This window comes from Falco punctatus (genome assembly GCF_963210335.1).
Source record: "Falco punctatus genome assembly, chromosome: 4".
In the NCBI taxonomy this organism is placed as follows: domain Eukaryota; kingdom Metazoa; phylum Chordata; class Aves; order Falconiformes; family Falconidae; genus Falco; species Falco punctatus.
In genome coordinates, this window is record NC_137583.1 from 14,864,295 (window position 1) to 14,879,606 (window position 15,312).

The window sequence follows — 15,312 nt, forward strand, 5'->3', positions numbered from 1 at the left end:
GGATGCACAGGGTTTCACTGAGAGGCCAGGCTGCCCTTACCCATCCGAGTCTGTCAACCTCAAATTTAAATTATTGAGGTCAGTACTCATAACAGCGGTATCGCGGACTTTTGATTCAGTCTTCCTTTCTGAGAAAGCCCCATACTCTCTGGCCCAGTACGGCTATTACCTGCCAACCTAAAGGATGATGAATTTTATATATATTGCAGTAATGGCTAACCACTCAGTGGAGACCAGGGACAGGCTGTGCTATGGACTTTTCACACACTGAATGAGGACTGCCCACAGATGGCAGAGCGTATGAAACTGCTGAGACATTTCAGGATAATGTTCTTGAATGCCTTGGACACGATGACCTCCAACAACTCTGCAGTACTTGTGCTGACTGTAACAATACAGGGTGCCATTCTACAGTAAGGATGTTCATTCATACCAAATTACTATCAGTTGCCCTGACATGCCCTTATGATAGCAAGAAACTCATCTAATTCAAAGCAGGCAACTCCTTGATAGGAAGGTATTTAAGTGCCTTGATTAATAAATGTAAAAATTTTAATCTATTTCAAACTGAACAGAAAACATAGAGGAATAAGGAGATATTCTAATGAGAAGTTTTCCTAATATTTGGCTGCTATAGTTTTGGCTGTCCAAGAAATAAAGTGGATCAATGAACAAGAACTACTCAAGATGTAGATGAGAAAAGTAATCCAGCAATAGCAAAACGTGAAGGACCTGATCCTATAAAAAAACCCTGTAAGACCAATTTAACTCTGACATGTTCACACTTGCAGGATTAGGCTTCAAATAATTGCAGAAAAATGTAAGAACTGAAAAACTATACCTTTAGCTTTCTACTAGAGTGAGCCCTGAGGGTGGATAGCTAACCATTCCTGGGAAATACCCTCCCAAGAAATAGTCCCACAAAGATGCAGAGGAAATAAATCTAAAACATTCACTGCAGATTTTTTTCTCGTTATTAGTCATTCTCTCTGTACCTCAGAAAAATCACACAGTGACTTCTCTCATATGCACTGAGGTACAGAAACATATTCTACCAAGAACTGCCTTAAAGAAGGTGCTGTGAAAGAGGCGTCAGCCACTCTTTTATCCCTTCTGCAATTAATGTTCCAGTACTGAAGTTCTAAATATATATCCAGAAACCAGCAGACATTAGTATCCATCAGCAACCTTATGAAAATACAAGTGCTAAAGATATAAGATACCTTTAAATATACTCTTTACACTTAGAAGTTGCTTTAGATGAGGCTGTGTCAGAGCTTCATAGCCAAAAGCCTGAAGATACCAAAGCCCAGCAAACAGACTAAGCAGGGATCAACCTGATACACTTTTTTCTCTATTCAGTCAGATGAGCGGTCACTCCCAAACCAAATGAGAGAAATAAAGCACACTGTAAGAGACTGCAAGTACTTTCTAGCTGTCTCAACTCTGAAAGTCTCCTAAGAGGACTGATATCCCAACAGCTGGGCACTCCTTTTGCTGTCAAACACTCACAGAGCAATGGGATTTGTCAGCAATCTGCTGAGCATATACAGATGACAACTGCCAAGCTTGGAGAGCTCAAAGGCATTTACACAGAGACAGGGGTTTGCGATAGATACGTTGAACCAGAGCTGCGATCCAGAATCTGTGAAAATTGTGCCCAATAGCTGTAAAGCCTTTAGCTGTGGTAGTTAAACCAGGCACCGTAATATGCAGAATTTAGCCTGTTCAAGGGAGGATGATCAGCCTCCATGTCACATACTACAAGGAAAAGGGTGTTGGTATGATTTTGGAAGGTGATGTTTGCTGCCTAAATTACAACTCTATTTATCAGTCAAATATATGGAAATGAAGCATTGCTTACAAACAGGTTTTGATTTGTCCCAGGTACAAATGTACAAATTTCATTGTTAACGGATTTAAAGCTCTCTCCAGCACTTACACTTCACTCAGTGGTGCTCCATCCCTTGTAGATTTTCAGCCTGTTGCCCCACCATGATCTACATATCCCTAAATCTTTTTAAAGATCTTCTTGACAAAGGGATATGTTTTGTTGGTACAACACAGAGATGTCTTATATCAAAAGATTTTTGCCTTACTGACATAAGCTCCAAATGATTCCCAAAGTCAGCTGTATTTTCAATAATTTGCCCATTTCATGTATTTCAAAACAGGTTTATCCACTTATGACAGCATACTGCTTAATCCCCTCCATCCTCCAATCCCACCAGTGATAGAACTTTGCATCAAACTTTTTATAGCATCAAATGTGGTTTTTTTCCCTGGCATCCTAAAAAAATGAAATTTTTGTTCAGCTACAGTCTGTGCAAAAGCGTAAGTTAGCTCAGTGATATTCAAGAATAACTAGTTAGACTCTGAGGCTCTATATTCTGCTAAAAGATACATTGTCACATCCGTGTCTAACTATTTTTTGCTTCCTATGTCTGCTAAAAGCAACATCTACAACGACTATAACCAAAAATAACAAGTTAAAAATGTTTTTCACCAATTTGTCACCTTTTTGCTCTTAACAACAGTAAATGTATAATCTAGTTCATTAACAGTTTCGCCTGTTTATACTTAATGTATAACAAGGGAAAAATAAATGCATTACAAAAGAAGAAAATGGAATTGTAAGTATGACAAAAATGGAAACAGAGTTCATGGATTGGTGCAGCAATTAAAATCACTTAACACATTTGAAAAGGAAAAAAAAATCACAGAATTATAGAAACATTTAGGTTGGAAAAGACCTTTAAGATCATAGAGTCCAACCATTAACCCAGCACTGCCAAGCCCACCACTAAACAATGTCCCTAAGGGCCACATCTATGTATCTTTTAGATGCCTCCAAGGGGTGGTGACTCCACCACCTGCCTGGGCAGCCTGTTCCAGTGCTCGACAGCCCTTTCGGTGTTAATTCCAAGGTGCCTCACTTAACTGCTTTTATCTACAGCAGCATATAAAATGGCCATCATATGTTTTCATTCAATCTTCTTGCTCAGCAGTGTCATTACAAGGTTTTACCCTTAGTAGTGGGGTTCTCATTCTCTGTGCTTCATGCAACTGGTCAATAATAAACTTTTTTTCCACAACTTTTGCATATTTAAGTCATTAGAAAACTTTAAAATACACTACAGTTTTTTTTTGTGAGTGGGGAGTTCTCATCAGGTGTGTATTACAAAGGAAAAATACAAAAGCAGAAAATGTCATTAATTCTCCTTCAAGCAGATGGTAATGCTGTAGCAACGAACAAGTTTATATTAATTACTTTCAGAAAGAGAAGGACGTGTCATATTTGAGATAGAGGATCCTACCAAACCTACTAAGCATCATCAGTAAATCTAACAACAGCGAAATTTTTCCATTAACTCATTGTGACAGCTGTCAAGCTAGGGAAAACTTTTTGTTAATGCCAGTATAATTGTTCATTTAAACAAAAGCCAGGAATTCAGTCACACTGGAACAGCTTATGTCTCCAGCTCTGCCGTACAATCTGCACACATGCATATATTACATCTATATGCATAGTTGCTCTTTAATTTTCATCTTTGAGGCTACAGTGTGATTTGTCCTGAGCCTGAGCAGAACCCTACAGAAAGCAGACCAGAAGGCAATTTGTGATTGAGTTGTAATGAGCCGCCTGTGTTTTCCCTTGTTGGAAGGGAGGCTTGGCACCCCAGCTAGCAGCTGGGGTAGGACACGCTCTCTGCATGCCAGGCTAACTGCATGGTCACCGATTTTCTCCACGCCTTCAAAACAGGAGAACACAACTATTGGTAGAAATGTCACCTCAATTTTTGTGAGGTGACAGATTGAAGTACCAAAGATGTAGACTGCATCCTCCCTTGGGACCCTGTGTGACCACAGCTTGACCCAGAGCTCACAAGGAAATCCCAGTATAGGTCTTGGTGCTATCACAGGGTCTTTGCAACCAAGGAAGATGCAGAGATCCCATTACCTACCTCCATTCAAGGCAGGGCTGGTATCATTAAGCTGATCTTCTAACAGCAAAACTAACTCTGAACAAGAAATAGAGTGCAGCCCTTACCTCCTCGTAGACATCGTCATTCCTGCTGAAGTCTCCAGCCCTCCTTGGAAGCACGTGGACATGAACGTGCTGTAAACATGAAACAAAATAATGGTGATAATCAAGCTCATGACTTTCTTTTCTGGATTGTCAGCATTATTCTCAACACACACAAGTAACCATGCACAGGCTCCCACAGCATTATTTTCAGAGAAAAATACATTAACCTGTTCCATAACGGTATCTCAACTCTTCAGAGAATATAAAAGGAAAAACATGAGAGAGCAGCTCTGCTGTATTATATGAGCTTCAGAGTGAAATGCCTGGAAGTTTAGGGACTCTGTGGAATTATTCATAGTTGTCATTCAGGAACGTATTTAGCCTCAGCTTTGAAATGACAATGTACCTCTGAACTGACAAGAATAAGAAGGTGCTGGTACAGAACCTGGCTGTAGCAGGTGTGAGCAGAGGGCTTGTGCAGGCAGCCCTGGGCTCAGTGCTGTGCTGCACGGGCCGGGGGACAGAGGAACCAATGGTATACAGTGGAGACCACGCAGGTAGGAGTGCTGTCAGAAGAAGACACTCACTGGGCTGTACAGCATGGCTAATACAATGTCTTTTGCAAGATTAAAAAGATTTTAATGGTTTGCTTTTCCTCCCAGGAGCTCATAGCCTGAACGCAACAGACTGAAGACCCCGGTGACATGAGGTGTGTGCTGGGGGCACGCGCCTGCAGGGACATGGGCTGCAGTGTATCAAATGGTACCAAACCTGTGAGGCACAAGAATTATGAGCCCAGTTTTGCAGAGGCTGAAGCGTAAGTGTCACTCTCCTGACGGCAGGGCCATTGCTTGGGGGGTAGCAGAGCTAAGGACTATAAGCTGCACAAGCAGCTTTGAGCTACCCAGTATGGGAGGCTAGGAGGTGCAATGTATTTTTGTCACAAATGATGACAGAAAAGACACAAAAATATGGACAAGAAAGCAAATATATTACTTGCCACCTTGCCAACTTGATGTTGTGTTGTTACTATATTTTTTTTCTCTTAAGAGACTATGACGGTCTCTTGATACGACATAGGAAGGGTAATTCAAGATTCTCAAGACTCAAACTCTACTAGGAAATTAAACAAACACTCATCTATCTGCTTTTCTACAGTAAATTCAGATTACATTGCAAAGCACTCCTTTATCATTTCCCCTTTCTCTTTCAAACTCTTTTGATGAAAAAAATCCACACCACAACTGAGAATAATTCTTCAGGAAAAAACCCACAGCACCTCATTGAGGAGAGGCAGCAAATGATCTGAGTGACAGATCACATTCGTGCATCTCCAGATCTTTTTAGATGGGGCTCAAATCCTTTAAAAAAACCCACTGCATCAGAAACAGCACCAAATGCCTCACATAAAATTTAGATAGCTTGCACCTGACTCAATTTGATGAGGTAGAAATCAGCTGAAATTCATGCACCTCATTGAAACACTCTCAAAACACGGCTCAAGTCTATAATGAAATCCAAAATCAAAAAAGGTTTTCTTAGGCTATTTGTAAGAAAATTCAAACACACCTATATTGTGTTAGCTTCAATCCATAAAAACATTTGCTCAGTGAATAAAATGAAATCACAAGGATGTTTCAGTTAATGAAATATTCCGAATACCACTTTTTTTTTTTTCTCACTTTACCCTAGAGAAACTGAATATGTGATTGCTTATTCTTATCATTATCCACAGCTTTCAGTGTATTCAGCCTAGAGATGAGGATGATTCTTGAGGGTCAAAAACTGTGTTTTTGAGTAATACATCAGTGATAGTGTTCTGATAGTGTATTATACTAATATATCATGAGAGCGAAAGTGCTCTTGTGATGTATTAGTGCAATGTATCATCTGAACATCACTGCTTTCATGATGTATTGCTCAAAATCGCAAGGCAAGTTTAAAGATGGTCTTCAGTAGCCCAGGGCCTGAAATTTTGTTTTTGAACAAAGACTTTCAAGTAAAATAAAAGTGAAGATTAAAGTTTGCAGTGGTACTGTAAAATTTTGCTAGTGTGTCACACTTGTGGTTCTTAGATTTTAAATCTACTCATGAAAATAGGGATTAATCCGCCAGTCAGTTTTTTTCTCTTCTACTGCTAGGAGTGAGAGTTTTGCTACAAATATCAATTTTCAGGAATTTCTCCTGATGATACATGTATATACAACCTAATACCAGCTATCAACAACCATACCCCCTAAATGTTCAGGCACCTTTAAAGTATTTTTTATCTCTGTGGCAGAATGTTCCAGGATGCACATAAGAGAAGATCAGTATAACCATGACAGACAATTTGGAATATCAGAAAGCACGCAGGGACGTAGTCCAAAGCTCAGTGAAGAGATGCTGCACTGCAGATGCACAGACCAGCACAGCAGGTAATGAATGAGCCTAATGTGATCTTCTACCCAAAATGGGCTCTTGCGATCAGCATGAATAAAAGAAGAAAAAGTGTTTATGACAGCATATGGGCCACTTGGCATCAGTGAGGACATTCCCAGGGGTTAGTCACCTTTACTACATGCATTATGTTCCTACACAACACCAGGCTGCATAGCAAAATCCATCAACTGTATTAGAAAACAAATTAGTATTTCCAAGGGTTGAGGTAACTACAATCAATTTAAAAGACAGTAATTTTTGCCAAACATTCCAAATTAAAAAAAAAAATAAATATTTCTGTGCACGAAGCATAAATATATATCTGGATTCTCCCTATTGTTTATGTAACAGAAACAAATGGGATCAGCAATAGAGTCTCAAGCAGTTTCCATCTCTTCAGCTTTACCAAGAAAGCAGGGAAATACAAGCAGCACAGAGCAGCGGCTATCACAGAGAGAGAAACACTGAACAAGAGGATTTCACACCTTCTCTAATCTGCCTTTCAGCTTCTGGCCTTCCCAGCTCAGGGAGGCTGATACTTTGATTTATTAGGAGTTCTTTAATTGATCATTTTTGCTCCTTAGTGCTATTTGTTATTGCTAAAGCCTCAATCCACCAAGGCACTTAAGCACCAGCTCGATTTCCAACCTGTGAATTGGTTCAGTGGGAGTATTCACATCCTGGATATTATGTATATGTCTGTGCTTTGTGTCCGCTTCTGGCTACAGGGAGGTCTCCCCAACTAGTGGTAGCAGAAATAACCTCAAGGTACCTGCAAATTACAGTTGCTTCCTTCCAGTTTGTTTTCCAGGCAAAACAAAAACCTGCACGTCCAAAAAAAGACATTTGCAGTTGACCGAAATGTGTCAGTTGATGCAAACAAAACATTTGGCTGCATTGTTTTTTTTTAACCAAACAAACAGATTTAGGCAAATCCTCCCTCAAAACACTGCTTGGAGACAAAAAAATCCAAACATTGTGTATACAAACTGTCAAAATAAAGCATTTCAACTTTTTTCTCCAGTTATTGAGGGTATCCTCAAGTCTGGTGGGTGGCAGACAGCCCCATCACATTTCAGAAGGCTGTATTCAATCACAGTTGATAGTATTTCATTTTTTTCCTAAAAAATTGCTTTCCCCTCATTTTGCATTATTTTGATTAATAAGCAAGAAAAGCAACATACAACAGCCGAGACATTTACATTAATGGACCAATCAATATCACCTGCATCAGGGTAGAAAATAATGCAGGCACACGCTTGCCTTGCTTAGAGTGTTAGCTACCTTTCCCTCCTCTTGTCAGACACGGATGGAGAAAGCTGCATGCAACTGGAGGAGGTGGGCACACTGGGTACAACAACATGAGGACACAGCGGTATGCCCTCAGCTAGGGGACATCATGTGGGTCAAAGATGCCTGAGCCCCACCAGTTGCTTCTGATACTGGGGACAAGATTTCTTGCCAAGGAGGGTCTGGGGCAGCAGTAGCTGAAAGGAGGCTGTGGGAGCTCAATTTTATAGGACTTTCAAAGTTAAAATTATTAGTCTGAGAGTTTTCCAGGGCTGGGACTGCAGCTTCCTCTGTTTTCACAGTGGCTACCACATTACAAATGAAATTGCAGATTGAGAAACTCCTAATGGTGACGATTATAAAGTGATGCAAAATCATTTTTAAGATAAGTTTTTTCAAGACAGCCAGAATGGCAAGAATAGTTAGAAAACGTACTGCAAGGAACAAATCTATAGTGGCATGGGAAAATCATAAGCCAGAGCCAGAGTGATGTCTCTGACCTCCCACTGCAGCCAGAGGATCCTCCCCTGGAGCCGTGTGGCATTCCCAGCATGACTGGGAGCATGGGGCTGCTGCTGGGAACTCTGCAGCACGCTCATCCGTCTGCTGCTGAAATCTGGCAGCAGCACAGGCATTTGTGGGATTATATGTCTGAAGTTGATTTCCAGTGAACCAGGGCTGCAAAATGCTCACAAAAGTCTCAGTCAAAAAACTTGGAGCCTGTTTTGTTGCAAAAACAGCCATTCTGGTCAGGTGAGTTTTGCTTCAGCACTCAAGGCCATGCAGAAAGCAATGTTCCTAGTTACAGCTGGTTTTATATACTGAATTATGGTTGAATAACCAATGTGTCACCACTGCACTGGATGTAAAGTAAAAATACTAGGCAAAAATAGACACTGAAAGAGATTTCCTGGGTAGATCAGAATAGTGAAGAGCAGATGACCCTGCCACACACCACTGGGGAGGACATGGACGTTGCCTGCAATAATTCATGAACATTATGTTGTGTTCGCTCAGCTGCTGTGCTGGTTAGCAGAGCAACAAAGCTCAGCTTCCCACAGAAAGGGAGATAATAGCCTGTACAAGAGTTCCTCAGCATGCGCTCAGGGTCTATTAGCAATAAATGTTGCTATAAGATGAATACATAAAAAACTGGCAACGCGTCACACAACCTTGAGGACAGGGGGCTGCCAGAAAGTCAGTAGAGGAAGAGCTGTTCCCACCACACCTGCAAAAGCAGTATATGGTCAAGATGTGCCTTCATACAGCAAAACCAGGTGCCTTTCAGCAGCTCAGTCCTTGCCCTCATTACTTTTCATTCTTTTTACAGAGACAAAGCTTTGCAGTTATGAGCTTCCATGGTCTCATGGTGCAGCAAGATCAGGAAAGGCTGTGACGTGGGGCACAGAGGGACGTCAGGGCCAGGAAGAGTAAACCCCAACGTCCCTTCCACTGTTGTGTTTAGGCAGGAGGAATGGTAGAAAGGGCATTAGTGGCTGCAGGCAGCAAGACTTGCTGGCCAGGAGACCCCCATCAGCCAGTTCACTGGGAAAAAGGATGGTGGTTCGCAGATAAGACCTTGCTTGCTGCACAGTCCCCTGTCCATTATAGAGACACGGGCTTCTTACAGGAGGCTGTGGCAATGCTTCTTCTAAACTACCAGATTAACTGTAGAAATTCCAAACTAATAACCATTCTCCAAGTAAGACTGTTAGTGGGTGATAAAGAAAATCAACAATAATACTGAGATAGCCACATGAAAAATAGGGCAATTTTGTCCTCTCTGTAAACTGGGCTTCCATGGAGCCCTTGTTTGCTATTCTTGATTAACTGCTCAATTATCCCTGTTACAAAATTATTCCACGGAAAGCCCTGCTGTATATCCATAGCTCATTAACAGAAAGCACTCCCTCTGCTGTCCCTGAAAATACATGGCGTTACCCAGGCGCCGGCACACTTCGTACTATCGCTCTTTCTAGGCACTGAAAGCTGATTTCTAGGGCCCTTGACTTGCAGACCCTGGCAAAGGCATCTTCATGGGAAAGCAATTTCTGTTCAGTGAGTACTTATGAGTTCTTGACGTTTTTCCTAGTCATGAATTAGGTTGGGATGGAGAAACAAATTAAAAACTAAATTACGTCCTATCCAACATTAGGAAGAGTTTTGGTCAATTAAAATATTCTGTTTTCACAGCCTTTAAAATTATTTCCAGCATTAATACTATTTACACGAAGTAGAGACCGCTTTGAAAGACCTAATTTTTGTGAAATATTAAAACATGACAGGAAACTACTTGAAACAATTCCTTTCCTACAAAAATGCCTCGTTTCCAGCAATCAGCATTTTCCTTTCCAGCTTCCCTAGAACCTCATGCACGAGACTGTACAGATGCAGACACTCGGTGCCTCCTCCCCCGATGGCAGCTCTGGCATTCTGCTTGTGGGGGTGGCTCTGAACCCACAGGTTCGAAGGCTGCACAGACTAACGCATCTTTAACACCTTTGCTTTGGCCCCAGTTCATTAAAACACGAAACTGAGGCTTGGTTTTCTACCTTCATGAGAAACACAAGGAAGCGATACAGATGGAAAGGAGCGGCACAGACTGCCAGACTGGAGAGCGGTATGTGCAGGGGGACAGAGGGATGCTTTGGAAGGGAAGGACAGGGAAATCCACATCTGTCTCAGAAAGCCTAGGCCAACAGCAGAGGAAACAGGTGGGAATAGACTAGAAGAGCCACCAGAGAACAGGAATGGTAGGAGCTACTAATGGGATACAGATAGTGGTGGAAGTTTTGTGAACTAAAAAAATTGTGCAGAAAGAGGGTGCAAAGAGAGAAAACAGAAGAAACTGGAACAAGTCTTGGGAGAGGAGGCCACACAGGCTGACCACACACTACCAAGCTGGAACATGGGGGTCCTTTCAGGAGACACTTGCATACACCTGGCATGGCCCTGCACCATACACATACCCTCAGAAGGAAAAAAGAAAGCTCTGCAATGCTCCCTACCAACCTTTATAGATTTGTCTCTGGAAGAGTGAGTATCAAGATACCTGCTCAGCACAGAGAACATGTACTTTGGAAAGCAACAGAATGGAGAGAATTTGCAAATATATCAGAAACCAAACCAGGTGGGGGGGCTTACAGCAGAGTACATCTTCAAAAATGTAGATTGAGAAATGTGCAGATTCAGCATCCTCAATAAATAATGCATCTGTCAACTGTTATAAAGTTTTAAAGAAATGAGCTGTAGATGAGCTAGAAAAGGGATGTAGACCTAATGAAAACATGTGCAGGAAGATTTTTAAACCCACTTGAGATCCGCAGTTATAACTTCCACAGCTGAAGGCAACTTCAGCATTTGCAAGAACTGCTAAGCCTCCCTTCCCACCCCACCACCCCCCACCACCCCCCGCCTCAGCCCCAAACCCAAGAAAACTGGCACGATAATGAGGGTAATTAGCCTGGTTTTTGGAAGTAGTGATCCAAATGTAATTTGGACATCTCCTATGAGATCCTCTAAAAGGCAACGAATAAACTAAATGGAAATAAGGGTGGGATGGTGCTTTTGAACTGATATTTCCTGACTTCTAATCTGGTCCACAACTCTAGGAATAAAGGGTCCACACACGGTGGTAGGAAGGTCAGGCCAAGGACCATCACCAGCTCCTCTCACCTGCCATTATTCAGTGCCTATCCCCTGTCTAGCACCCACAGTGGATGGGACAGGCAGACCTGCAGGAGCATCAACCATTACTCTGTGTAAATCAACAGGAAGAACACCTTGTTCCAGCCAAGAACCCTGATGGGAAAACTGCTATACCATGTTTCCTGGATTATATGTCAGCAACACCACAAATGGAACACTGAGAGACCTGTACAACATCTTCAACCCCCTGAATACCAAAGAACTGCAAAAACAACCTGACACCCTGGAAACCCCTGAATAAAGTATCACTTCCATTTTACAGATGGGAAGGCTGATGCACAAACCAACGAAGGTGCTGTTAAAGCTGCTTGAGAAGGTGGTGCAGGTTTAGGAACACCTGGAGAGCACCTGCCTTGAGGTCCTGCCCCTTTGCCTTCCCTCAGGGTCACTTTGCCCAGGTGTTTTTGTGCAAGTTTGGTGTTGCTGATATGCAAATGAAAGCACAATTGCATTTCCCCTCACCTCTGATCTTTAGTTAAGTCTTGATAAACGCATATTGTTTAAACACTTGTGATACGTATAATTAGGGTTCTTTAATTTATGTTTCAATAAAATGTTCTATAATAAACATTTACTGCTCTGTGAATAAACATTTAAATGAAGCTCCTAATGGGGGTTACATGTTTCGAAGCAGTTCATGGCTTTGCTGAAGTTTCTCCCTATATTTAATGAGAGTCATTTCCATAATCTGTGCATTATTGCTTAAGCCTCCCTTCAGGAATATTTTACAAAGTAAAATTCTGTGAAATATTATCAGCCAAAAGAGAAAATGCTAAGAGGATTATCAAATTGTCCCGTTAAAGGGACAGCACAAGCTTTCATTTCCCCCCGAGATGCTAACATTGTAATTATGTAGAATGTGCTTACTAATTATCACACCGGTGTGTTATTACAGTTCTTTTTCCTCAGAGACCCAGTCTAAATGAAAAGGATGGGAGACTTCTGAAAGGTCTGATATGGAGGGCAATATAACGCTAATTTACTTTCTGATATTAATAAGAGTAAGGATTCAATGCCCCAGGCAAATTTTGTAGACGTCAGTTAAGGTCCAGCTCCCTCAGGGGGGGTTGAGTGTTGCTGTGTATGAAGTTGCGTACAGCTGATCCCACAACATCGGCCCTGCAGCCCCACAATTGACACCCAGGGTCTCATCCCCATTTTGCTGAAACTTACACCCATTTTCTCACTGACTCCAATAATAGCAGGACTCGGCACCCCAGCTGAGATATAAAGTACACTAAGGTTGAGGGCAAGATTATTGTTGGAATACAGAGGGTTTTCAATTCTCTGGAGTATCTGCAATGATACAAACACCTGTAAGATATTTCTTCCATGTGTCTGAGTACATTTGAGGAGAGCATAAAACTGAAATATATCTTTTCTCCACTCGCAGGGAATAAGAGCACTATAGCAGCAATGGCCCACTCTCCCTTTAATGCAGAGGGTAGGGGATAGGAAGAGATAATAAATCAGGAATGGATGTGGCAGGGGAGGACAACCCTTACATACCAGTTACTCTTATTCTGAGAAGGAACACATTATCTCTAATTTTTGTGCTTATTCCCTTTCTAGACAACTGTTGCAACTTCTTCTATGATGGTGAAAAGGTGCCTACGGGACTGAAATACTGCCCTATCTCCTCTTTCCTTAAAGATGTGTATTGCCTTTGCATGGCAATGTTTTGGCAGTGGGTGGCTTCTGTGAGAAGCTGTTGGAAGCTTCCCCCATGTCCAACAGAGCCAGCACAGCCAATACGGACCCGCCGCTGGCCAAGCCGAGCCCATCAGCGACAGTGGTAGCACCTCTGAGATAACGTATCTAAAAAAGAGGGGAAAAACCTGCGCAACAGCAATTGCGGCTGGGGAAAGCAGCGAGAATATGTGAGAGCAACAGCTCTGCAGGCACCAAAGGCCAGTGCGGGAGGAGGAGGCAGGAGGGGCTCCAGGCGCCAGAGCAGAGATTCCCCGGCAGCCCGTGGTGAAGCCCACGGTGAGGCAGGCTGTGCCCCCAGCCCAGGGAGGTCCAGGGGGAGCAGATCCCCACCTGCAGCCCCGGGAGGGCCCCGGAGCAGGGGGATGCCCGAAGGAGGCTGTGAGCCGCGGGCAGCCCGCGCTGGAGCAGGGTTGTGGCAGGGCTTGTGCCCCCGCGGGGACCCCCGCTGGAGCCGGCTGTGCCGGAGGGACCCCCGCTGGAGCAGGGGCAGAGGGTGAGGACCCTGCCCCTGAGGAGGGGGGAGCAGCAGAGACAGAGTGTGATGGACTGACCCCAGCCCCGTTCCCTGCACCCCTGCGCCGCTGGGGAGGAGGAGGGAGAGAAAACCGGGGGTGAAGTTAAGCCCAGGAAGAAGGGAGGGGTGGGAGGAAGGTGTGTTTCAGGTTTGGGTTTATTTCTCATTATCCTACTCTGATTTGATTGGTAATAAATTATACTGATTTCCCCAAGCTGAGTCTGTTTTGCCCATGATGGTAATTGCTGAGTGATCTCCCTGTCCTTGTCTCGACCCTCGAGCCTTTTCTTATGTTTTCTCTCCCCTGTCCAGCTGAGGGAGGGGAGTGATGGAGCGGCTTGGGGGGGCACCTGGCATCCAGCCAGGGTCAACCCACCTCAAGATGGAAGAGTGATGGTACTACAAGGCAAAAGAAAAGGTTTCTGATGACAGTAACGTAACTGAGACTCATAACTTTCTGCAGAGGATGAAATGCATGAAAGCCACGGTGCTTTCCATCACAGTATCTATCAGTGCTAAGGGAGATTTCCAAGGCTCTGTGTCAATTCTAAGGCATTTTATACCCTTAAGAATACATTTCCCAAGAACTGGCAAATATCTCTTTGCATACCTACAGCACTCACTAGACTGTATTTAGTTATTTATAATATTAAAATTATATATAGCAGCATGGGTTCCAAAACATGGGCTGTTTCCCTGTTGTATTGCCGAATGTGCACATTCATCACTAAGGTTTAGCTGCTTCAGTTAAACCTTTTAAATGTAAATTATTTTCTATTATAAAAAGCTGATTGTGGGAGTTTTAGTATTACAAAGATGGTAATTTATGTGACTGGAACAAAATAAAACATTCAACAGAAACAGAATTTTACTTGATCAGAAACACTTTTATGTTTCAGTATAGTTTTCTTTTCATATTTTCCTCCTGCAGCAGTGGCCTCTGTCTTTCAATTAGCTTGAAACAGAAGATCTTAAATAAAACTATAATTTAACTGCATTTGCATATGTATCATTCCACAGCTTCTTCACCTCACATCTGAAGTATTTTTAAGCTATCATGAAGCAATGCCTGGAAACCCTTATGCAGCTGCTGAGCCGTTCACCCGTTAACAGTCCACCAAAGTCTCTGGGATGGTGACAAACAGGACCATTTTCCAAACAAACCACAGGAGTAAGTCTCCTCTCACGTCACCTCAAACCATTTTTATGGCATATCCAGTGAGGGAGCTGAGAATCCAGAAAGCAGGTTTTGGGCATGAATTACATGACTGCTGGTCATACTTTTCTTTGACTTACTTCCCACACACACCATTGAATCTGGGACACAAAATGGTTTTGTGGAAGTAAACGGCCTCCTTGAAAATCAGACTTCATAGGTCACCTACAACATCACCCAAAGGTGACTGAAATCCCCATAACGACTCCTCAGTCTCAGCAGCTACTGGATCAGGCCTTGTAGAATACCACAGTGTCAGTGTTGACACAAGTCACTTTTGAAGATTTTGACAACAGCCTATACAAGGTAGTATCTTCTCCCATGCTACCAGTGCAAAAGTACTTTTCTCCTTGGTTTCCCAAGTAACTAGGATTTTTCTTGCCACTTTTCATAATATGCAGCCATGCTCCAATTCCCTTT

General features: G+C 42.7%; 1 protein-coding gene across 3 annotated transcripts in view; it reads right to left on the reverse strand.

Moving 5' to 3' along the window:
• Positions 1 to 15,312, reverse strand: part of FHIT (fragile histidine triad diadenosine triphosphatase) — a 661,182-nt gene that overhangs the window by 85,524 nt on the left and 560,346 nt on the right. For all 3 annotated transcript variants that reach the window (XM_080382945.1, XM_080382944.1, XM_080382946.1), the window contains one exon: positions 4,052 to 4,120. In XM_080382945.1, the coding sequence (XP_080239071.1) occupies positions 4,052 to 4,120 (69 nt within the window). The remainder of the gene's footprint in view (positions 1 to 4,051; positions 4,121 to 15,312) is intronic.